Raw genomic sequence first — 26,780 nt, forward strand, 5'->3', positions numbered from 1 at the left:
TGGCTTTAGTTATTGTTCGATGTTGCGATCAATTATGTTTTTCTAGGTATGGATAACTTTTTATTGAATAAATATATCGATAGCACAAAACGATTCTCACATCATCATTTCACTGTTTAAGAATAGTAAAGTTTTCACGACAATGGCACCCTTTATAATTTATCTAAATTTCTAAAATTATCCAAGAACATTTTCATTTTATTCCTCATGCTTTCTTATGTTTACACGAATGTTATTTATAGAAATAAAACTTTTTTTTTTGTATTTTATCGCAGTATAGTTTATCTCAATGTTTTATTCATATTAAAGATGAAATAAAAAAATAGTACTTAACACAAATGAACTGCAGTGCCGTCCATAATTTCTCCATTTCAAATTGCGAACTCTATCGTAATACCACTGATGTACCTATTTACCAAATAAAACATTCAATTTGCATATTCATATATGTTTTTAACATTAGAGATTTCCGCCAATAAGTACTTTCGTTCACAAAAGCTATGTTCGTTTCGTACAAACAGAGCCAAGAAAACCAGATTATTATTATTTGAATAATATAATATCTTTTAATAAGAATTTAATTGACTTAATCAAATTTGTTTTATTTGCTATTAAATTATACACTCGACATAAAAATGGTTATTTATTTTTAGCTTTAGGTAATTGAAATTTATTTTACGAAAATCTTAGAAATATTCACATACATACTTTTTTTTTATTTTTTTTATGACCTAATATACTTATATGTTTAGTAGACCAACAATGGTAGGCTTATACAAACACACTAGACTTTCGGGAGAGCGCTTTTAGGCGTTCACAACCCTTGAAAAATTAAATGGCCATGCTGAGGGCAACCCATTAACGGGTGGCTATCGGGAGAGCACGGAGACATCAGCGATTATGAGATGCGTACTAAACAGTTTATCCGTTTCCGTATTCGTTGGCATGCGGGCCGGAATTATTAGAAAGATTGTGGGGGACTAGGAACGCGGCGAGGTTCTCGGCGGCGAAGACGGAACTTCGTCGTCTTGTGGAGTGTGTGAGTGTTAAGAACTCGTTTTCACAGCGAACAGCCAGAGTGATCTCGTCCTCTGAATCGGTCAGAACAGAATTCGACAGTGTCTATTTAAAGCGGTTAAATGCAGATACAAATTAATTAGCAAATTGTCGATGTCTTTAGAAATGACAATGATATAAATTAGTGCCATCTACCGAGCAGAAGATGAAGCATTTTCTTATTTATTTTACAAAGGTGCTTTGCTATTTCACGATAGATTGAGTAATCGTCGCAAGGGTGCAAAATTGTTGTATAGCAATCTTTAACCCTAGAATTCTGATTGCAGATATGCATTTATAAGTAACTACTAACTATCTATTGAAACCTCGGTGCGCAAATCTGACCCACATTATGTCGATTTTTTATAAATAACAAGATAATAAAAATATAATATCAGTACATATTTATACAGATCGCTGATCTATATAACAGCTGAGAATATTTCCTATACAATTATAATAATTTACGATATTTATTGGAGCCCTGTTAAATTAGTGAATTGCTTTTAATTTTAATTTTTGAATTGTAATATTAATTTATGAGGATTTGCCTGATATACTTATATGATCAGACATAGGTACATAATATTTCATTTTATTGGGCCCTGATTGCTGATTGAATGAAATAAATCAACAAATAAACTATTCACGAATGATATATTTTACTTAGGTTGATAAGCTTATAACATATTTCTAATTAAGATAAATACAAAACTTAATTTAAATCTTACAATATTAACGGCACTAATGCATTCAGACAGCTCTTTAATTAGTCTTTTCAATTCTTATTAACTACAAATACACTTGTACACATTATTTTGGTTATCATATTCCCGTTACATGTTTAAGTAAAGTAGTTTTTTCCAGATCAAGTATTACAGGTTTACAACTATCATCTAAACAAGCACTACAATCTCATGCAAGCTAGTCATTAAAACAGCCTTCAAGTAGAAAACGCATCTTAAAAATGTAATTCTAAGTCTAAGATTTTCTAAGTATTACAATAATGGGAAAGGATTACTATGAATCGGCGGCTGCCGGCGCGAATTGTATAACAGAAGTGTGCCGTACAACTGGCGGGGCCTCTACCTCAGCCTGAGGAATGAGTTTTCTTTTTCTCGGTGGCAGCGACGACGGCGCCAGGATATACTGTAAGGTAGCAGTTGCCGGGGGCGGCGTGGGTGGTTGCATCGGCGACTGCGATGGTGGCGAGGCCGCCACCGAGGCGGGAGCCGGCACGGTCTGGCACTGAGGAGACGGCGGTGAGCTGGGGGGCGTCGGTGGAAGTTGCTGTAGTGCTGCTTCAACCAAATCACACATCACATTTCCATTCACTACTATAGGCGCCGTAGACTGCATGGACTGCGCACGTGGAGTGTCTGCGCCGTGTTCCTTGTATATGTGAGCTTCCATTTGCTTTTTGGTATTAAATGTTCCATCACATACCGTGCAACGGTAGCAACGTTCCCCATAATGTTGGAAACGATGCAGTTTTAAAACGTGATTGTAGCCAAAGTCTCGAAGGCAGATGTCGCAGGTGTATGGGCGTTCTCCGGTGTGAGTGCGGGAGTGAACCTTTAATTGTTTCGAACAAGTGAACCCCTTACCGCAGCCTGGCGCCGGGCAGCGATAGGGTTTTTCGCCAGTGTGCGTCCTAAGGTGTATCACGAGTTGTCCGGACTGAATAAATGTCTTGTGGCAGTGCGGGCATGCGTGCGGTCGCTCTCCCGTGTGGATGCGAGCATGGCGATGAAGCTTGCCGGAGTGCTCGAAGGCCGCGTCACACACACCGCATCGGTAAGGACGTTCTTTGGTATGAATGCGCCGATGCACCTGCAAGTTCTCCTTGACGCTGAACATCTTATGGCAATATTCGCACTCGAAGGGCCGCTCGCCGGTGTGGGTGCGGTAGTGGCGCACCAGCCTGGCGGGCACCGCGAACGTCTTGTGGCAGACGTCGCAACGGTGGGCATCAGCGGTGACACGGTGAGAGCGGGCGTGAGCGGTGAGCGCGCTCCGAGTGGAAAGCGTCAAGCCGCATTCCCCGCATTGATGTACGCGTTCCTCCTCGCCTGTAGAACGATATTGGTTCACTTGAAATGTTGATAAAGATTCCATTATAGCAGATGGCCAAATGTTATTATGCGCGTTCGGTTTAAAACGCGACGACCGTTCGCAGTACAGTGTCTGTTGTGTATGGCATGCAACGATCAGGAATATCAGGATGCACCGACATAACACGGCCACAAAGGGGTAGGTGCGGCGAGAGGAGAGCGAGGCACAAGCGGAGTGAATGTCCTCTGACAACACGTGGAGGCCAGCACCGCGGCTTTATCGCGTCGAAACCGCGGTGGAGGCCTCCACGTGTTTGGGCCGCCGACCCCAATGTCCGCACCGTACCCGCCCCTCACGCAGCTCCTCGTGTATTTTTACTTGTCTTTATAGGTAAAGGAAATACTTTTAGCATGCAAAATAATGCAAAGAAGGATAATACGTTTGTGAATTACGTGCAATACAAACTACTCACTATATTAAGACAAGAACAAAAACGAGAGTGAAATTATATTATTATGTACTTATATTAAAAATAAACACATATACATTTTTAGGCAAATATCTACTTGTTTTTTTTCTGTACCTAGGAACTGAAATTTTCTATACAAGGAATATTAATATTAAATAGAATTTGTGTTCGCAATTCTCGATAAGTAAAGGAAAACCTCCTTTATTTTGTATACGTTGCGTTGATTTTCCATTAGCTCTCAGTTCCCACTTTAAAATATAAAAGTTACAATATCCGTTAAAATTAATTTCCATATTATATATAAAATCACCCCCTCCCTTAAGCTTGTAACTGCTTTTAATTCACATAAAATTTACTGTGACATAAAAACTTATACAGATAAATATTATATTTTATAAAGTAAAACTACATTATATTGACAACATATTAAAATAAAAACGTAACATTGATTATAATGTGGATTATCGATAAAATGCGTTCAATAAACAATCTGTCTTACCTATCATGTTATACAATGACGATGATTTTAAGCGAGGTCCAACGGATTCGATGTTGGTGTAGGTTGTGAACGATGCAGACAGAGCGCGTCCGTAACAAAGTACACTTTCTCAGCCGACAGTCTACGGCCGAATGACGCTCGCCCGAATTCGTTCGGTTGCGAAACGCGCAAACTGAGCGAGCAGGAAACACTGAGTCTCGGATCTACTCACACCGATGATCTACCGTACCGCCCGCCTCCTTCATCACCCCCTTCTGTAGTCATTTATTTATTATTGGATTGTATATAGGTAGCTATTTGTTTATTTATGTTACATATACATTAAAGTTCAAAGTTTATTTTTTACACATAATGACACAATTACATTATTAAAAATTAAAATGACTATATTAATATAGGGTATTTATTGTTTAAATTCAGCACCTGTAACTATTCCATAAACCCTATAATTTTAAATTTAACAACCATAAACTCATAAAAACTCCAGAGTCTGGAAATTGTGCTTTATATAGGCTCCTTAGACAGAACAGAGAAGAATACAAAAGGCGAAAAGTCGATGCACTAGTGGCGATTCTGTCTGCCTCTCTGGGGATAAAAGGGCTGTGTGTGTTTATCTTCGATTATTTAATGTGTATATTATTATTATTAGCTTAGATTATATACAGTTGGAAGTTACTTTAATTACTTATTGAGAATTCATTTTATTAATGTGTAAATGGCTACTGTATGTACCTATGTACCTTCATTATTTTAATAATTAAATAAAATAATGAAGCATACAAATTATTATAACAGTATTAGAGGAGATTTAAATTGTAGATTTAAATATCGTTAACTTATAAGTGTACATATACTTATAAAATAATCAGTAAATAAGTATATAATACTTACTAAAATTATTTAAATCTAGGTTCACTACCTATTTGTACTCTGTAAAACTGTATTCATACTGACATCCTAGGCATTTGTCAGGGTCAATAGTTTTTAAGGATCTTTGGGTAGACGGATTTTTGGATAACTAGGACAATTTTTTAAATAGTTGTGTACGTTAATTACATAGGTACACGTTAAAGGTAACACGAACGATACGGGCGTGTTGGTCTCTTAGACGGCACATGAAAAATTATTATGAATTATGAATATGAATATGATCGAAATTCAATAGAGAAACATTTTGAACGCAAATATTTACCTACACATAAACATATCTATAAATTACAATGTTTGTTACCTTCGCTGAATATATGTTACAAGAGCACATTTCTGTTAAACAATCCTCGCCACGTTCTCGCTCTGCCCGAGGTTTTATCCCGTTACACGCGCAAGTGCAGCGTAGGTAAGTACCTTATCTAATGATCTCATTGATCTCAAGGCACCGTGCTTAGAGTATAAGTTGGTAATGTCCTGAATTCGATGCTCAGGCCGACCACTTAAAACGCATGTGCCGGCGACGCGATGGTAGTTTAAATTATGCTCGGTGCCGCATTAGCCTAGCCTCCCCTAGTACAGTATTGCCACCCCCGTCCTGTGATAAAACTACAAATGCTTTTAAATAACTGTAGAAAATTGTAAATATACATCGACGCTTGATAGGCAATAATATCTAAGAGACAATCAGTAAATTTTTGAGTAGAGTGATTTAAAATTTCGATTTTAATATGAAAATTTATAACAATTACTTACACTTTTTATTTTATAAAGATATAGCCTAATGATATTAAAATTGAAACTACAAAACCTAGATCAAATGATGCCGAAAAATATGGCGATTCTAAATATTTATAGAATACATTTTCGGTATATTTGTCGATATGATTGCCTTTCAAGCGTCGACATAGATTTAAACAACAGGAACTCTCAGTATTTTCTTGTTTCATATTTTTAATAGTAGTAGGTAATTAATAAAACATAGCATACAACATCGAAACGGAATTATAAACCAAAAATCTATTTTTAATCCAATTAACGAAATAAATTGTAAAAAAAATTAAGCATGTGAGTACCTACAACCAGAGGCGGCCTTTGGGGCAACCGCCCGAGGCCTCGCGTTTACAAGGGCCTCGTGCCGTGATTTTTTTACGATCTACCGCCGAAAGTGTTAAAACCGCGGAACTTTTTTTCTCCATCCGGGGCCTCGTTTCATTTAGATCCGTCACTGCCCATATAAACCACGAAATAAAATACATGTAACAATATAATATATTAAATATTGAGTGCTATCTTCTTGTTTTGTATTTCTAAATCTTCTTGATTTACCATCTCTCGATTTTGATCAAAATCATACATGCACATTTCATCATTTATATTTCTTTTGAAACGGTCATTTGTAGGTGACATACTCGTAACGTAGGCCAGTTCGGTAGTTGTAGGTTTTGCTGCTACTGAGTTAATATATGGACGACAAGCAAAGAAAATAGACAGCGCTAGTATCTTCAATGAAAATCGGTAGATTTGTAAGCTTAAAATAAAAAATGAAAATTATTTCAAAAAATTGTATATCACGGTTAAACCTGTAGAGTTGGTAACACTGCCCTAGAAAAATATATTCGGCCGATCAATGTTACTTATTTACGTAGGTGCAATTCTTGCTTCTCTGCTTACCTCTTCGGAGATAGCTAAGCCAACGAAACAGCGAATTTTACTGTACATTATACCTACCTACTAATATGGCAATTGGCAGGTAATGCTTTTACATAGATCATAGAACACCATTGTAGCATGTGTAAGTGTATACTCCGTAGCGTGTATACGTAATATGTACCTATAGGTAATATGTGTGTATGAACGTGTATTATATACACAACACGATAGACGGTGCGCGGCGCGTTTGTTGAAGGTTGCTTGGAATGTACGACTACGACCCGTGCGGGCGATGGCCGGGCGCGGGTCGAGGGGGGAACCACGTGGAGGCCCACTGCGGTTTCGAAGCGCGCGTGTGAACTCTCGACGAGCGCGCGTGCGTAGCTCGAGTGTTGCGCCCCTTGCCCCGCGCACACCGCCTGGCCGTTTGTATTTATCTGTCTAGGGCAACATAAAACAACTGAGATAGGTGTGTTTTCTGAATCCATGTAATTGTTTTAAATATTTTATCAATTACGTAGGCCTATGTTGACAAACTTACCGACCCAGATGAACTAAATCAAGCATTGCAGTAGGTATATCTACGAAGAAAAAATTTAATATGTAGGTCTTTAATATTGATTGTACGATTAATAGGGGTAAATATAATAAAATTAGGAGTTACCTTTAAAAAATAACGTTATCTTTTTATCTAACTAATAAACATATTTTTCAAGTCTACCTATGTTATTATGAGTCTTGAGGTACTAGTGTACTACCTATGTATATTTTATTCGTGTTATGTCACACGCATAAAATTATCACCATTTATGTATGTATATTTGGCACGGTAAATGTTGCAAGGCATTAAATCTACATGTTAAATTCGGTCATAGCATGTTAAACATACGGTATCGTTGTTGCTTAAATTAAGTAATTTAAATTTTAAAATACAAACATAGGATATAATAATAAACAAATATTTATGTATAATATATCATTGAATATTTAAGTAAGTATTTATTTGCATATTTCCGTATCAATTGTATTTGTTTTCCATATACATAATATTAATTTCGTACAATTTATTTTTAGATCCTGCATTTTTGTAATACATGTTTTAAGTAACCTCCTCCAGAAGGTAGATCTATTTATCACACGTCCACCACGATACTAAACGTTTTTTTAGGGAAATCTGGATCGTAGGTAGGTAAATAACTGTCGTAACTACTACATTTCTTTTAATTTTAAACAAAAATAAGCTATATACTTACTTAAACTAAACTTAAAATATCGAATATGTATTGAACATATTCGATATTTTTAGGAGACTGCATCTAAGAGTAAACATATTATTTGAGGTTTTCAGAATGCTGAATTTTACCCACCATACCAAATATTTGCTATCCTAAGATATAAATCGGAATTTAGACTTTATTGTTTTAAATATTGCAGAATAAATTTCATTAACCTACGTTTAAAATGTGGAGGCGTTTATTACATTAAAAAAAAAGTTAATGAATTTATATTAAACGACCGCCAAAATGTTATCCACGTGTCAACTTTAGCGTTGAATTAAACATCACCTCGAATTCATTAGGTAAATAATTCATAGTGTATACGAATGCACGCCACTTGTATTAAGTAACTTTTTCATTTTTGTAAATTGAAATGATATTTTAAATTATATAAAGGATATTTAATAATTCCCCTCGATAGCAATAATCAAAATTAGGCATGTGATGACAAGGCAAAATGTAAAACCTGCTCTGTAATAGGAGGACATAAACAACAAAATACTTAATTATTACAAGTTATAGGTGATTATACGTTTTTTTTACTTTTTAATCTTCTCACTATAAATAACCTTTATGAACGATTCTTATATTTTATTTGTCTATTTAATACACATAAAAAGAACTAGGATTTTAATTATAACAAACATTTTGAAAAAAGTTAAATTTATTTAGAATATATACTCGAAATTTTGGTTATTTAAGTATAGCTTCATAGATTGTGATATTTATTTAACAAGAAATTTGTAATGCTAGTGTTATAACAAAGGTGATTTTTGTTCTTAAAAAGAAAGAGATATCAGAATATATACTACACTACATACTTAATAATTAAAATAAAAAAATATTATATAGATACATGCAATGTATCTATTGTACAATAATACATATATTTTTTTATTCCGGAAATGTCCAGACTCCAGATATGTAACTATATTGCGTATTGATCAACGATTGCTTGATAATAATATGAAATGTAAACATTCGCGTTCAAACAAAATTGAATATTAAAATAAAAGTTTGAATATTACGAAATTTATAAGTTACTCAAGGTATATAGATAATATAGAGGTAAAGGCCTTTGCTTTACCTAGCTTGCACAGGTTTTGTAAATTAGTGATGACCGGTTTTTGTGTTATATTAGTTCCTAACGTTTTATTTATTTTTGTTTAACGACAAAGAGATCTTTGGTACTATTATTTTCAGACGTGACAAAGGTATTGGACAAACACATCTGTCACCTTTGAAAACCATTAGCTTATTACTTAAAATGTGTGCAGCATACTATCACTTATATTTCATATTGATTCATATTGATTTGTGTCCTAAATATTTAGTACATATAATGTATAAGTATGTAGGTATACCCAAATTTATAATAGTTTAAAGAGACCAGTGAACACCATAGAGCCACCCCAACCATGGAAAATAGATATTTATGTGGCGGCAAAAGTGTCCTACTTGTCAAGAAATTTAGTGAACAAAAAATTGTCTTAATCATACAATTAAAAAAAGCCACACATTTAATATAATGTAGGGGCAATAAAAAATAAGTAAGTAGATTTATTTCATTTAATTATAATTAATACCTAAATCGCTAGAAAAATATAAAAAAACCGCAAAGTAATAAGTAATTATTAAGTACAAATTAGAAGCCCAACTCTTCTAATATAAAATATGTTTGAATAAAAATGAAGTAGCTTGTATGTTACATGATGTAGTATGTACCTACATAATTATATTGATAGCGTGCAATAGCAAACGATGCATAAACAACTTTGTGAGACAACACTTGCGCACATTTTATGTTGCTTTTGAAATGAGTCGTAATTAAAATTCATCTCAACTTTGAACACCAGTGCCGGCAAGTAAAATTTTCCGAAAGAGAACCCGACACAACATATAGATAATTAGTAATATGCATAAATGCGTTCGCAAATCGTTCTAATGATAATTAGATTCTGCGTAAAGGGAAGTCGGTAGGAATCGGGTTATAATATGGACCCTTCGCCATTGCTGAGAACAGACAACCAATATATAAGATAACCAAGATATTTAGCGCATGCGCCTTATGTTATAACTTAGTTATGTCAGCCTGACACAAATTTTTAATCCAATATAATTTATCATAATATAAATATTTTTTTTAAATTAAACCTTATAAAGTTTTCTGCGTCTTTTCCTTCTTTAAATTGGCGAAATCTTCTGTCAACAATTTAATTAAATTGAAATGTTTTTATAAATTTAAAATTATGTTTTTGTAGAATTAACTATGATTTGAATTTAGAATACCTTATCGAAAACTTATCTATTTGAATTATTGCAATAGTTAGTATTTGACCTTCAAATATGATCTCTAACGCGATGGGGAGCTAGAGCAGTCCTTTTAAAAGCAATCTTGTTAATAAAGGGATTGAGGAAGGTTAGTTAGGTAGGAACCATGTAATGAAATATAGTTTATGATTTGTGTTATTTTTTTATTACAATTAAATAGGTAAGTACAATTTATTTCATTTTGATCTTGTTTAATACAATTCTATGCAATTTTACGAATAGAATAAGTACGGACTGGGATAACATGCAGCATATTTTATAATATAATTCAAATCATTTCTTCAGTCGACGTTACAATCATTTACAAACAATGTTTTATCAATCGTCACTGATACGGAATGCTTTTTATTTCACCTTCAGCGATTACCTGTTTTTAATCTGACCATCACAAGTCAATATCGATGGTTCTTGATTTATAAATATAAAATATAATTTCTAATTGAATACTAAACTAATACAAAAAAAATGCATTTTGTTGCTGATTATTAATTACAACTGTCATCTTCAGTCGGTCACGATCTGCCATTAGTATAATAATACATAAATTATGTAGAAACTATGGAATAAGTTTATTGCTTAAGCTTATAGAGGGTGCAGGCAAAAGAGTAGCATGAGGAAGGGAGGGGAGTGCGCGGCGGGGAGGAGTCGACACGCGCTGCACGGTCACTGAACGTTCGGAACCGCGGTATTTGAGGCCGCTCGACTCGTGCACTCGATTCAACCTTCCTCAACGCGACCGCAACTGACCCGCGCCACGAGCCGAGCCGCCCGGCCCCGCAGGCCCCGCTTCCCCCGCTACCGCCCTCACCGTGCTACATGATAATCATTCCCCATTGACGTTATTCAACTACATACATACAAATTATTTTTGTTGTACATAATACCTTAAAAAATTTAGTTAATAAATCATTACCTTTAAATCCCAAATGTGTCAAGACGTAGGTATAAGACTAACATAACCAATGTAGGTACGTGTAAGCCGGACCTACCTAGTATGTGGGTATTTACTTCATCAGTGTTATCAGTCTTTTAAACTGTTAGCAGGATGAAACCTCTGAGGATCAGCAGAACCGTTTAACATAAACAATATACCTACATAAATATTTTTGTGATGTTACAAAAACCCACCTTTTCACGAAATGTTAATCTCAATAAATATCGATCATAGAGGGATCTTGTGTAATGCTGGACACCTAAATAAATGTCGATATTAGTCCTGTTTATTAACTACTTGAAATATTCTGCAGGCTATGCTTAGGTTTTTTTCTACAATTATAAGTATCATTCATCGTACTGTACTTGCAAATCTTTAATAAAGAAAAAAAAAATTTGCTAACATATTTATGTTGTTTGTACCTACGTAGAGTTATGCTTATGTTTTAACGTCTTAATCTTTGGAAATGCTGCAATATCTTAGTTACCTATGGTTGATTTCGTGTATTGTTCTATATATCAATTAATACGATAAAGAAGCCCTTCTGTGAAAATAGCATGAATATCGAGTATGAAATGAAACAATTTATATTTCAAATATTGCAATGCACAAAAGTTGGTATGTTGTGGGAATATCGCGCTATTAGGTAAGTATAGCTTTCTCGCGCGCGCATCATATTCCCCGATTACGTCACATGCCTGTTTTGCAAATCTTGTTTCTTCCCTTTACCCCTTCTATTGCATTTAAAAGCATAATAAATTGTTAATTTTTCTGCGGGATCGATAATTTTCTCTTTCTTATTATTTACATGCCTTAACTGCTTAAATATTTTATATAAAACGTTAAAAGCAAAAATCAGTTAAATACATTATATTGAACATCTTTCACATGAGGATATTAATTATTCATTCTCTGAGTGCTGTAAGCTATTTCTTTAACCTTGCACCAAAATTTTGCACAGAACCGTAAAAATTAATGTAGCTATTATATATGTATGTATAATATATTGCGTTAAAAATATATTAAATTCGACGGTTGAATTTCAACCACTATGCGATCATTAGTAAGAGATTCAAGCTAAAAATAAAGGATACTTTTTTAGTGGTTCATGTTGACGGATTATTATATTTTAGCAATAAGTACCTATGTACCTTAAAATTATGGATAAGCTTGTGACCGTAGTCACTGAAATCATGCCTTTCAAATTTCATTTTTTTACTGAACAAACAACGTACGCAAAAAAAATTCATACTTTATTGGTGCTGCTGCAGTCATAACATCGCTCCCTACAACCGTTTATCAGATTTTTATTTAGCAAACAAAATAATTCAAAGAAAAATTATTATAAATAAAAAAGGTATTTATACATTAAGATGTTTATATTACATAGATACGTTGTTCGAGCGCAATACTGGTAAGGTAATTGCCCGACATTCACTTAGTCAACCTCCAACTATTGTCGCGGCTAGTCGGCTTATTAACTTTTTATATTTTTATAATTAAAATGCCTTCCTATGTTTTTAGACGATGCACAAATTATACTCCAACTGTAAATGCAAAAAACGTTTAATTTGAAACGTTAGTAATAAGTATACACTATTTAATTTATTTTTAACCAATAATTGCATTCATGGCGACGGGGCGGTCGACGCTCGAGCCCACTCGGGCAGTATCAACTATCAATGCGAGCTGCTAGGCCTGTACAGGTATGTGACTAGTAAATACTGCGCTGTTTTTATGTGCAATTTTGTTAGTCTGTGACGCGTATATTTGTAAAACGTCATTGTGTATACAGCTCTAAAACACCTTTAAATATTTCTGCTGATATTCTTTTTTAAATTGTTAATGAACTCTATTAATTAAAATTATAACAACCAAAATTACTTTGACATGACATGACTTTGACAGCTGTCAAAAGCTAGTTTATTTGTCAAAGAGATTATTTGTCTTAGGTATTTACTGTAAGTTTCTGGGGCCCTTACCTTAACGTATGGTTATATTTTCTTTGCCATGGACTCATCCTAGATTTTACCAAATAAAGGAACTTTATTTTTGGTTTGCAAATTTAATGTAATATCGAAAATCTTATTACAATTAAATCTCTTTGAAGCATGCGATCTTACGATAATTATTATTTCTTTACACTGCGTACATACTAGTATAATCCTCAGAACAATGTATAATTAGTATAATAGACGTCAGTGTTTAATTAGTATGACACTGATAACATTGAAACCTGAGATCTCAGAACAATGACAAGCATGAGATTGAAACACAGCACTAGCGACATCTAGTAGTGACAGACTAGTAGACGGTACTAGCGTCATTTAGATGTTACCCTAAGGTATTGTTATAAGATCATAGAATTACGACTATATTCACGTGCGATTTATATTTATTTATATAAATGAACAATTTACAGCAATATTACAGACAGAAACAAAAAAATATTTTTGTTTATGATATGTTTAAAATTCTGAGTTAAAATTAGTTTAAAAAAAATTAACGTTGACATATTATCATATTATATGACATCTGTGATATGACATTTACAAATTACACCAAGAGCAGACAGATTTTAGCATTATGATATCAATATATTCTAGTTACAAAGAATTCGCGTGTTTATTTATATATTATTAGCATTTTGTTCACTCTGTACTTCTTGCTGCAACATTTTTGAGTGCAGGACATTATAAAAGGATTAAAATGGGGGGTGGTGATTTAGTAAGTTGATTTGATTATTGTTATTCTTACATATTATTGTTATTATGCTGCGATCTTGTAACATTTAAATATCTTTATTTTAATTATCTTCAGAATTCCAAGAAATCATGGCATCCGAACACAATGAAGAATCAAGAGCGGGTATGGAAAGCAGAGCAAGCCGCCGCCGAAGAGAAGAAGCGGATAGTAGAGCTACAACGTGAGCGTGCTGAGGAGAGAGACCGAACAGAACTCAACAATATGATCAAACAAAATGCTGCGGCGAACATGGACGACCGGCTTCACTGGATGTATGATGTATGTAGAAATAATATTTCCCTAATATTAGTATTAAAAATATTGGGAATGAAAATTAAAAACCAGACTAAATTCTCAAATATGCAATTGTATCACTTTATATTAAGTGATTCAGCTTTTAAACAATTGCAATATCAAATAAATTGTGAATGTATCTCAAACCTTAAAGGAATGTAATAGAAATTAGGCAAGGAATAAGTACATTCTATCCCTGGAAATCTTATTCACCTATAAAATACCGCAGCAGGCCATTCTTTCACATTGTTTTCTTGTTAAACAGTGTTATTAATGTTAAAGTACCCACGAGGATATAGTTATCTAGAGCAGTGGCCAAGTGTCGATATAACCAGATTCCTACCGGTTTCTCTTTTAGATTTATTAACATTTATGTTACTTTTTGCTTTGTGTTAAATTGGTCATGATATGTTAATTAGGCATTTTTTTTCTCAAGTTACCCTAAGCACTGTGCTTATTTTGGACTATTTTCATGAAATATTAATTGGCAAATTTGTTTTTTACACATGCTATAGCTCAGTCATTGATTCTCTGGCTAAAAAGGAAAATAATAAGTGTAATATGAGAAATCTTGGTTTGCTTCACATCTTTAAACTATTTAATATCAAAAATATTATACTAAACATATTACAGAATAAGGATTTACACTGTAAACTATCTATAACATCCAAAATCAGTACTTCTCCAATATTGTATGGCTCAAAACGTAAACTTCAATTACAGAAACCGGATAAAAAGGAACAGCAGGAAGAATACCTGCTTGGAAAAGCTATTGATAAAAAGAGTGATTATTCAGACAAACTAGAAGCTGAGGCTATACCAGCTGTTGCTCGTCGGGTGGTGGGTTCCAGTATGTTGTCAGCAGTTGGAGCAGGAGATTCTCAAGTAGACTTGGTGAGGAAGATCCGTGAAGATCCACTACTGTTGATTAAAGAGCGAGAGCGGGCTGCTCGAGCTGCATTGTTAAACAACCCATTACAACGTCGTAAGATTGCTGAACTGTTACGGAAGGAGCAAGTAAGGATTTATTGTTTTATCTATGGTTGTGATTTTATATTGCTTAGAATGATGAGATGAGCTTGCTGTTCGCCTGATGATAAGCAATATAACCACTCAGTAGAAACACCATTACCTTGAATTACAAAGTATTGTTTGGTATTGCACTGCATTTGCTTGCTGCCATCTGCTGAGACATGAGATGTCAATTTTTATTATTGCCAGTAGTTAAACTGGCTACAATGATTTGTTCAACTCACCATCTAATGTATTAAATTAAGTACCAATCTTAAAACAGTTAGTTAGTATTCATTTTGTTTTTGGTAACAGGTGATAGTGTGTTTATATGTTCTCTGGTTGTATAATGTACTTACTATAGTCATTAGTGGTAGGTAACTGCAGCCTAAAAGTTTCTAATTCAAGAAAAACTTAATATTAATTAATATCAGTTTGGAAATATGTTGCATTAGGGTAAGATCCAATTATAGAACAGAAATAATGTAAATTAAATAAATAAATTTAGAACAGGATTATCAGATGAAGATCAAAGACACATTTTGTCTGTTAACAGTATTTAATTTCATCACATGTTAAACAACATTTAGAGCTGAAACTGAACTGAACTGAGCTGAAGCTGAAGCAAAACTGGTATTAATTATAATCGTTGCTTGCTATGTGTTGTATGGACATAAATAATGATTTAAACCACTTGATTTGTATTAATATTGAAATGTTAATTTCAATTTATTACAGGACCAGAAAAAAGAAAGCTTGAACTTAAAAAAACATAAAAAGAAAGATAAAGATTTAGATAGTGTGCTAGCAGCAAAATTAAATGCTCTAGGTGCTGAAAAAGGCCTTGATTTGGCTGCTTTACTCGATTCTGACGATTCTGATTCTGATTCATCGTCATCATCTTCTATTTTATACAAACAGAAATCCAAGAAAAAGAAGAAAAGAAAGAAACAAGAAAAAAATGTTAAATCTAAAAAAAGCAAAAAGAAGAAGAAACATTCTTCAGATTCAGAACAGTCTGATAATCAGAAAAAAAGTGATTCGTTTGAGAAAAGGCGACCTAGAGAGGAGTCTCCGCACAGAAGCCGTGATAATGAATCCACAAGTCGAAAACGACATTCTGGTCAAGACGAAACAGTTGACAATAAAAGTAAAACAAAACGAAATAGAACAGATCGCACTCCACCACAATCAAATGATTATGATCGACCTCGGCGTCGGCGCTCTCGCACAAGGAGTCGTGAAGAATATTCCCGACGAAAAGCATCACCTTCGCGAGATAAACATGTACCAAAAAATACGAAACGTCAGGGCATGAGTGAAGAACAACGTGCCGCCAAATTAGCGGCGATGGTGGCGGCCGGTGCCGAGCGGGAAGTGGACCGCGGGCGACGCGTGGCGCAGCAACGGGCGGCGGACGAAGGGGACAACAAGCCGAGACCCCAGGGCTTACTGCGCAACGAGGCTCGCTCTCTACCAGATTCACTCGAAAGTCGCATTCATTCAAACAGACATTATATACAACGAAATAGTCGCCACATGAATGAACATTTCGCTCGAAGGTAGAGTTTTCTACGATTTCTATGTTAAGAGTGTAAATAAGACAAAATAAAGACTAGAAGATAATATTATTTTATTTGGTATTTATTATAATTATTTATATTAATAAATTTTAAACTTGGGAGAATGTGTTGAACTCGATAATAACACATTATGACTATTTTGTTGAGGTCCTTCATTGGCTGTAGTTGTAGTGTGTAATGGTCGTATTAATCAAGAGGTATTTTTTCTCTCACAATCTGAAAAAAAAAAACAAATAAAGAAATGTCAGAAAGTATACATCATATATTCTTACATGGTATTTGTATTTAACTCTTATTAGTTTTTGTAGAAGAAATGCTACATTATGCATTATAAGTAAAAAATAAGAGCTATTTAAACCGTGGTCATAAAGTTGGTCCCGTGATTTGTTGAGGTTGTCTTGCTTTGTTTAACTTATATCAATGTTAAGTACCTCGGCGCACATCCCTGCATAGATGGGGTCGGTGTCCCACGGACCGCGTTCAGGTAACGGCAGTGCGCGACGCCGAAGTTCCGCAACCAGTTCGGTCACATCCATGATGGGAATAGGGTCGAGCCCGCGAGCCAGTCCCGCCAGGTACTCCACGTAATGAGTCCTGTCAAGAATGCAAGAATATGGGCCGTGAACACACCTCGATAAGGCCCCTCTTGTAGAGGCCGTCTAGTGAGCCGTAGGGGCGCGGTGGGGGTCGCAGAGCGGCACGACGCACCAGAGTTTCAAGATCATCCACGCCCAGGATCGGAAGAGGGTCGACCACGTTTCGCCGCACCAATCGGCTCAGGTACTCCAGATAATGGTTCCTGTAAGCACATGCCGATCTGACCCCCTGCTTGTCATCTACATGCTTTTTACTGTTTCATTAATATATAGTTTCATACAAGCAGGTACAAAAATGTCGACATGACCTTACAACGTCAGCATTATTTTGTTTACAATTTTAAGTTATTTATTAGTACATCATGTTAATACGCACTTGCATAATCCTGCATAATTCTGCGGTGCTTCACTTCCGCATGTGCCGTCTATAAGACCAGTCGGTGTTTCTCGCTGCAATTGTATTGGACATCGTCCTCCGCTGCCTTCTTCTGCTTCTGTTTCGTATTTCACGTTGTTCATCTACAGCGTGATACAAAAATATTAGTTAAATCATTGTGGCTCTGTATAAGTAAGTTAAAATATCATTTACGTAAATCTATTGGTACCTGTAGCAATGTTTGTAATTCATGCGGTTCTTTGTCTCGTAGATAAAATAGACAATTTCGCGGATGGTGTGCATGCAGTCCTAACTTAGCACAATATTCGCTTAGCCCACACCGTGCTCCCATTGTAAAGGGTTTTCCACATCCATAGCAAAATTCAAATTTGCATTGAGTACATGTGAAGTGCATACAGCCGCCCCTGAAAAGGTTTATTTTATGTAATGAATACTTTAGATATGATAATCTGTATGTATCTAACCATATGTACCGAAGTGAGTTTTAATATTTTTTTTGATTATAATCTATTTTTTAATAATTAGATATACCTGGATAGAGAGTATTTAAAGTGACATCGAGGGCATTCAATTCCATTGTCTCGTAAATGTTGTTGTATAACGGAAACAGATTTTTCAGGGTCGTTGTCTTCTAACCAAGTGGTATATTGATCGCATGTTAAACCTTCGTGATTTGCTGTCCACTATAATCAATAACAATAAAATTATTAAGTAATAAATTTATTGCAAGTAAATAACATGAGTCATACAAATAAATTATTATGTTTAATTTTTGAATACCTGTTTCCGACAGGATGCGCAGCTCACAGCGCGACACTCGGGGCATCGCACCTTCTTTTGTTTTGGATGAACAAAGAAACCCGAAGCGCATTCCATGCACCATCTGAAGTTTGGATCACGAGCCAAGGTTCTATCACGTAGCTGAAATATAAAATAGATACGAAAAAATTACAATCTATGTACACCAGTAGCAATTAAATCGTATATGCATTTAATATTGTTATCGGTACATATGGGTATTGATGTAATTGTATGAATGGTTGCTGTGTTCAAATGCTGTAGAATCTAGAATTTAGGAATATCTAAAATGTCAGACAATATTCACATAACCCACCTACGGGACCTAAACGTATTAGAAAGTTTTAGATGGTACATTATGTTTATTTTTAAAATATTTTACTATTTTCAATCTGACAATGTTATAACAGATTTAAAAAGCCGCTCTAGTCGTGTGGTGTATTCTTTGATAGAACGCGATAAGACAAATACCCTTTACATCTAAGTCTTAAATCCTCTACACCTACCTTTCTTTGAAATAGTTCGTGTACTTCAGTTCCTAATAATGTTTTTAAAAGTATATCCAAATGTGCAAAATACTCTAGCCAGGCGTCCTCGGGAAGATTTTCCAAATCTGGAACTTTGCAGTAAGGGCACACACAATCGGCAATGCTTCGTTCTGTGATTTGCACTGTGAAATAGTGACGAGCGCATTCACGACAGCATCGATGTGTGCAACGTAACATTGACACCATCTGCAAAGAGGTATTTTTTTTTTACAGAAAAAGTAATTTCTTAGATTTGATTTATTCTACGTCTCCCGATATCAGATTATTTTAAATGCTTTATACAGATAGCAGTCGTAGAACATTACTATATGAGGAATTCTTACTTCGTGTTCAGGAAGTCTTGATGCACAAAGCTCGCAATCCTGGTGTAAATAGGCAAGTGCAGCATCGAGGTCAGTACATTCTAGCGCGGCCATCAACGCTGCTGATGGCTCCGTCCCTCGGGATATTAACTCAACTGCCAGTTGAGCTTGATCCCATCTTTCGGTTGCTCCTTCAGCAAGTAGCATACGGGCTTGTCTCTGCATAAATAAAATGTATTATAATCTTATCGACAATTTGTGAAAATGTTTGGATATTAGTAAGAAGTAATTGCAGACAGACGCAGAATCGCAGATGTTGTAACCTGGTAATTGGGTCCCATGGAAAATTATGGATGTTTAGCGTTGGCTTTGTGGAGCGTCTTAGGAAGTTTTGTAGCGGGCATGGCATTTCACGCGGGCAAAGTCGTGAGCAACACCAAGTTTACCGATAATTGGCAGATTATAAAATACCAGCTTCGTACGCGGCTCCGCCCGCGTGAATGATCTTTTCCGGGATAAAAAGTAGGAAGTATATATATACCTTCCCTATTTCTGAACTCAAACTATCTCCAGATCCAATTTCTTCGAAATCAGTTGGTAGTTTTGAGTTTATCGGGTTCAGACAGACTGACGCAGCGGAGGAATTTCTTTTTGTAATATGTAAGTAAACGTGTGATATTGTTACGGCGTATGAAAGGTATTTAGTACATAAACAAATGTTCAATAGCAGTTATGACGCAACGTGCGCTGGCACGTGGTGCAATTTTCTATGTTAAGAAAAAGAAATTGGGTAAACATGGCCCTGATAAGAAAATCATAACCGAAGAAAACAGCACAAAGCTTTTCCATTATAGTGAGTTGTAAATTTTCTTTGGACAGACAAGTGAGATGTTATTACCCCTTGGCGGTTGGCACCCGTGGCGGGCCGTCCTTTAAATCTTTATATTTATATCAATAACCAGCATGAATGCTCAATTATATGAATTATAATTAAATAATTCGAATACCAAAAGGTTTCAACGATAGGCCCTATTTCAATTCCAATTTTTTGTAAATAATTGTAGTTAATATGGTCAGTAAATGTAGTTTTATTATTGGGTCGTTTCATTGAAAACATGTCCCTATAGTACATTTTTGTATATTTACACTTACCTCAGGGGAACCTTCAGGAAGACGGACTTTAGCTAAATCTATAAGCTGGCCGGAGACTCGACGTAACGTGATAGGCGGTGGAGGGCTTAATGGCGTACTTGGTTCTTCTTCGGCAGATTTTCTAATAATATGTCTTTGTGAGTCGTCAGAATCACTGTCAGTCCATTCATCTTCCGTGCGGCAGGTTTCGCGGAAGAAGCTGTTTTTTTTATCTTTTACTGGTGATATTGTCGGTGATGTCGGTAATTGTCTTTGTGCCGGCTGTGGCAGAGGCGGGGGTGGTGCAGGCTTTTTCTTGTTCATAGTGGATGTTGTTGGTTTCATCTCTGTAGTTTCAGGTGGACTTGGTTCTACCTTTGGCTTGGCATTAAAAAGCCTAGTTTGTAATTGCTTTACGTGACCGCTTTGAATGTTACCGAAATGGGATTTTGGAGGAGATGGCGCCGGATATTGTTTAAGTGAAATTCTTCTTATAGGTACCTTTGAAACGACAAACTTAGGCGCATTCTTTTCAATTTTAGATTTATTATTATTTTGAATTGTTCTTATAGGCTTTGGTATGTTGGATTTCAGAAGATTTTTGCTGGCAGTAACGGGTTCAGTAACCCCAGTGGATTTCACGGTAGACTCATTGCTGTCATTAATGAATTTAGCTTCTCCATCTGTAGGTTCTGTTGGGTAATTGTTGTTTGAAATTGAAATATTATTAGGAACTTCAGAACTACTTATTTGATTTTGTTCAATCCTTGTATTATCGAGTATAATATTTTGAATATTTACGTTATAAGTAGGAGGTGGGGTAGGATTTAAAATTTCAACATTTTTCGCTTTTTCTGCAATTTCTAAATTTTGATTTGAATTATCCGTATTTGATTCCACGGTTGTATTTTGTTTTTCTAATTTATGATCGAGTACTATATTTTCTGTTACTAATCCAATATTTACATTTGCAGTTTCTGGTCCCTCTATTATATTTGTTGTTGCATTTTCCCGCTGAGATTGAATACTTGCTCTATTTTCCGTTTCAGGTATATCAATATGTATTTCATTTTCTATTTGTTGTAGAACATTTTCTGTTATAGGTTCTGCATCTGTTACTGCAATTTGATTAGTTGAGCCATTATTATTAATTTCATTCTCATTTTGTATCTGTCCTTCATTGGCGTTGAGCTTTTGAACGTTATTTGTTGTATCTTCCTCAATATTTTCTAACACAGCATTCATTATAGGGTAAACATTCTCATAAATTACTAATTTAGTTGGTGCTTCGGGTATAAATAATGAAATGTTAACTGCCTCTTTTGCAATTACTCTTATATCTGGCAATGTTTCATTAATTTCTTCTTTTGTAAATTTGACTTGATTATTCGACGCGTTATTTAATTCAATGGTGGAATTCAATTCTGCATATATCTCTTCGAAAGAATTAACTTCTACAAATAAGTTATTATTAGCATCTTCTTTTCCTGACCGGGTTATTTTTGGGTTATTCATTTCTATTGAAACTGGTTGGTCATCTTGCAAACTTTTAGCTATTGAATCTAATATTTGAATATTAGTATTTTTAAAATCTTTGATTTGACCGTCTAAATTATCAAGTGCTTCTTCATATTGTTCGGTATCTTCCGAACTAGTTCTGACTAGGGGTGCTCCTTGCTTTTCAGATTGTATGTTCGTCTCATCCTCACTGGTAGACATATCTTTTTCTTCTGAACTTATATTTTCCGTGTCATCGTTTTCTTCGGTATCGCTATAACTACTTTCTTGTTCGTCATTTGAGCTACTCTCGTGTTCAGTTTCAGAAATATTTCTACTATCAAGCGAATTTATGTCTGAATTTATTTCATCCTTCATTTGCTGTATGAGTTTTTGTGTATTATCCACTAAATCATTAAGTTTCTTCGATTTATCATCAACCTGTGAAGTAGGTTCAGTCTCTGTGATAATGTTGGATGTTGTATTATCTTGTAAAATTTTAATTTTTGAAACAGATTGTTCGTTATTAAATGTTTCAAGATTCTCAGCCTCAGCGGCATTTTTAATGTTATTCTGATGCTGGATAATCGTTTTTTTATAATTGCTTTCTTGACTTTTATTTTCTGTAGGATTATTTCTTGGTGGTACGACTTCATTGTTAATATTTGAGGTACGTTGTTCGCGCTCACTTACTAATCGGTCACCCAGTATTTGCTGCTTTTCATGTAAAACATGTGCTTCTTGTGGGGGACCTAATGCTTCATTCGCCGCAGCAGTTGACTTCTGTGTCGACTTACTTATTGCCGGCAATGGACTGGCTCGCGTTAAAGCATTATAAGCATCAATAAAGTCACTCTCAGTTTGCACTAAATCAAAGGGGTTTAGATTATTATTAATAAAATCATCACTTTCTCCCAATTTAAACAAAGCGTTATCTGAAACTAAACTTTGCAAAACTTGTTCGTCAGCAGACGGCCAGTTGAGAAGGCTCTTTAGGGATCGATCAACATCATTAGCATCGTCGGGCGGGACATCGTACAGGTATCCACTCTGTAAACTGGGATTCGGTTCCGCGTCGCGTGTGTACTTTACGTTTACGTCCAAAGGAAGATACATCCAATCGTCGTCTTGAAACTTGGGCCGCATAGGTGCGTCAAACTCATCAGAGCTATCTTCAGCTGAAACGTAAACGTGAAAGTTATGACGGAGTACGATGGCGCCGCGATCTCGAAAAGCTAACGCAACGTCAGGGATTCAGAGGGCGATCGAGTTTACCGCGCGCGCGGGACGAGCGCCGCGACGAACCTTGCGGCGGCGCCGCGTCGTCGTCCGCGCCGGCCGGCGAGCCCCACACACGCCCGCGCATTCGGCCCTCTTCTCCAAAGCTACTGCTCTCCACCTGAAATAATAACTCGCATCTTGAGTATGACTATTCGTTAGCTACTACTCAGTATATTGTAAGCTTTGTAATAAGTTACGGAATTACAGAATCGTTTATTTGATTGGAAAACTATGTTCGTTTTGCGTTATGCGCCTCCGCCCTCCTTTTTGGTATATGGAATTGGTGGTAAACCATCCACTCGTTTACCAGGCTACTTATTCTCTAAGTAATAACAACAGAAGGAATTAATATACCATACTTTGTGCAAAGTTATATAAATAAGTTTTTATTTTATAAGCATAGTCACCCGTCGGCGATGTTTTTCTACACATTCGGTGACGGCCGGCCACATGGCACCACGGTGTCGCGCGAGTGCTGCACGAACTTCCAGCTCTGACACGGTAATGTCTGGAGCGAGCCGCATGGCTGCCGCTCGCACACCGGCACAGAGAGTCGGCCACCGGGAACGCAACCAAGCCAGAGGAGCCGCTGGGCTTTGCGCCAGGGCAGCCTGCACTTCCGCCGCACTAAACCCTAGTCGCTCAGCCTCAGTCATTAATTTGGCAAGCTCGAGACCTCGCTCCGCCTCTCGCCTGGATCCCGCTACTGCGAGTGCTTCCAATGATGTTGCACGAGTCGTTCCACTTGGTTCTGGTGATGCTGCCTGTAAAGATTCGATTAACTAATAATTTTATACAGTTTAACATGGCGGTGTTATACGACTTCAAAATAAGATAAAATTAAAATCATTATTTTTACTTTTGTTTCAATTAAAACATAAAATAAAATTTTAAATGTAAATTTTGTACAAAACCAAAAATATAACACACTCCGGAGTCATAGTATCCAGAGCGGCGGTGCGGGCGAGCCCGGCGCAGGTCGAGATGCGAGGCGCGCCGCGACAGACGAGAAGTCTCGCTCCACTCGCCGCCCGGGCTGTTGTCACGGTCCCGCCACTCCCATCGACCCACACTCGCACCCACAGTTCTTACACTCCTATCGCTTTCCTGACATAAAAAAATCAATTTGATAGAAATTAATGCCATTCATTATTGATATAAGTTTGCGTAAAAAAATATATAACTCACTCGTGTATCACTCGATAGTGAGTGTCTGCTGTGAGAGCGCTCGCGACGCGCCTCCTCTCTGAAACGACGACGTGAACGCGACCGCGGTACTGACGGCGTACGCTCCCATGAATTTGGTACTTCATATGTCTGTCAAAATAAAAAAAAAATACAATTCAATTATATTGTATGTATATATCTTATTCAAAGACATTGTATTGATTTATAGTATTAGTAGGTAAATTTTTTTACAAAAATACTCGTATATAGTTTTACGTTCATTACCTGTGTAGAAATGCTTTGCGGCGGTGGCGATGTGCCAGTGTTTGATACTTTAGATTTCGATGCCATTGACGAAATTTTCTCGGCTGCTGTTATGATGCGAGGAGGCGAGGTTCCAGTGGACTTTTTTTGAATATTTGAAGCGGAGTTAGATTCAGCGTGTGTTTTATTGTCTCGTGGTGGTGAAGGTCCCACAGAGACACTGTGCAGTTTTGGTGAACCATTACTCGAAACATTTGATTGATGACAAACATTAGACGAGGCGTTCGATCTTTTATTGTTTTCCTGTGCCGGCGATATCCTAGTATTTGCATTATTCAATGCGCTTCCGACGTCCTTTGGTGGAGATGGTCCGACTGCCATGTCATGTCGTTCTCGTGGCTGTTCTGGTCGATCGCATTCATTTTGATCACGAGTTGGAGTTACGAGACGATTTATTGGTTTTGTTACTTTCTTCTCTTCTTGAGGCGGAGATGGGCCACACGCTATTGATGATCGCTCTCTTTTATTACGAGAAGATTTTTTCAAACCATCTGCAAATAAAATTTTGTTTATTAAATACTTACTAGCTTTCTCTGCCCGCGTTAGAATCAGTTTTACTAGTACGATTTCATTTATAGGTAGAGTTATTACTTCCGAAATTGTTACTAATAATGGCTTCATAAAACTTACTCTGTTCAATTCTGACATCTTCCTTGGAAGCTCGAGCCACCGGCGTTGAAGTAATATTCGCTATTTTAATCTTTTCCACCTTTTCTCCCAATTCAGCCACAGCTTTCGGCGCGACAGTCGGCGTGCGACAGCAAACAGCACAAACCCGCACCCCGGGTTCATTGACAAACGTGCAATGTTCGCATTGCCATGTCACGTCGGAGGGCGGTGGTACGGGGCCTAGGGAATCCTCTACACTTTCGGTAACTATATTTGGTTCTGGAGCGTCATCGCTGTCTACGTTGCTTTCAGAGTCAGCATCACTAGAGGGAAGGGGTGGAGGCGACGGAGTTCGATGTTTTGTTCTCCGCGAAGTGCGCGAGCGCACACTCATAGCTGGCGAGGCGGCGCGCGATGCGGCTCTAGAGGCTGTGCGGCTGTCTACTGAAATGAAATAAAATATTATTTCAAATAATCTCGGATATGACAAATACTTTTATTTGTGTATTACGTAAAATAATAATACCAACCCTCTACAATATACTGCCCGCCAATGGACATGGATCTCCCCTACCTACTACTAAGAGTTTTGCAGTTAGAGAGTTTTCGCCTAAGTCATAATGCTGACCTAATGCAGATTAACGGAGTTCGCATACCAACGAAATTCTTAAGAAGAACTTCTCAAAAGCAAGCGATAATTCACATAACTTTTGAGAAAAGCCAGAGATGCGTATCCTTGGCTTTTGTATCTGTGAACCTTCGTCTCGGCCGTCCGTCCTACTGCCACTAGGCTACCGTCGCTTGTATTATATAATTTGATTAAAACTCCATGTAATGAACCATTGACTTCATTTTCTATTCCGGTTCCATGTCTATGATGATAGAGATCTTTACCTATCTAACACTTAAGATGATATCTTGTATCACCTTTATCTTGACAATATTTTACATAATTAAATTTAGGTACCTTTCTGGTAGATATGCTTATTATTTTATTAATTTAATTTCTTATTATAGTTTTTATTTCGTGTAATTGAGGCCATTAAATTGTATTGCTTAACTTCATGCCTGCGATTTGATCATCTCTATATTAAGTTGTGTTGAGCTGAATCTTACCGTAACTGCGGCGTTGAGGCTGTGGGGTGTGTGGGACATGATGCGGGTGCTGATGGAAGCGTGGATCGTGTGGAGAGGCGTGCGGCACGACGCAGCACGAGGGCGTCCACCCGCTCTGCCACGGGTGATCCAAGTTGGCGCAGCTGCCGTATCGCCAGCCGGTCGGCACGCACTGCGGAC

General features: G+C 36.4%; 3 protein-coding genes across 6 annotated transcripts; 1 reads left to right on the plus strand and 2 right to left on the minus strand.

The window, feature by feature from the left end:
* Positions 1–1,694: 1,694 nt before the first annotated feature.
* On the minus strand, positions 1,695–4,269 carry LOC115450532 (Krueppel homolog 1). The gene is made up of 2 exons (XM_030178584.2): positions 4,080–4,269; positions 1,695–3,128 (listed from the first exon to the last, which is right to left on the minus strand). The coding sequence occupies exons 1-2, from the start codon at positions 4,084–4,086 to the stop codon at positions 2,077–2,079; spliced, it is 1,059 nt and encodes a 352-aa protein (XP_030034444.1). The 5' UTR covers positions 4,087–4,269; the 3' UTR covers positions 1,695–2,076.
* A 9,403-nt stretch (positions 4,270–13,672) lies between these two features.
* Positions 13,673–16,882, plus strand: LOC115450524 (pre-mRNA-splicing factor CWC25 homolog). The gene is made up of 4 exons (XM_030178573.2): positions 13,673–13,928; positions 14,022–14,225; positions 14,964–15,257; positions 15,990–16,882. The coding sequence occupies exons 1-4, from the start codon at positions 13,911–13,913 to the stop codon at positions 16,815–16,817; spliced, it is 1,344 nt and encodes a 447-aa protein (XP_030034433.1). The 5' UTR covers positions 13,673–13,910; the 3' UTR covers positions 16,818–16,882.
* Positions 16,865–26,780, minus strand: LOC115450522 (E3 ubiquitin-protein ligase lubel; the record flags this gene model as incomplete). Of its 4 annotated transcripts, none has more annotated exon segments than XM_037441852.1 (16): positions 16,865–17,050; positions 17,465–17,633; positions 17,807–17,949; positions 18,036–18,231; positions 18,359–18,510; positions 18,608–18,748; positions 19,132–19,359; positions 19,497–19,694; positions 20,628–23,281; positions 23,379–23,502; positions 23,792–24,148; positions 24,315–24,491; positions 24,573–24,701; positions 24,837–25,366; positions 25,506–25,925; positions 26,601–26,780. In XM_037441852.1, coding segments are annotated over 16 exon segments (5,828 nt in total), but the record flags the coding sequence as incomplete, so codon positions are not given.

The sequence above is a fragment of the Manduca sexta genome, chromosome 23 (assembly GCF_014839805.1).
Source record: "Manduca sexta isolate Smith_Timp_Sample1 chromosome 23, JHU_Msex_v1.0, whole genome shotgun sequence".
In the NCBI taxonomy this organism is placed as follows: domain Eukaryota; kingdom Metazoa; phylum Arthropoda; class Insecta; order Lepidoptera; family Sphingidae; genus Manduca; species Manduca sexta.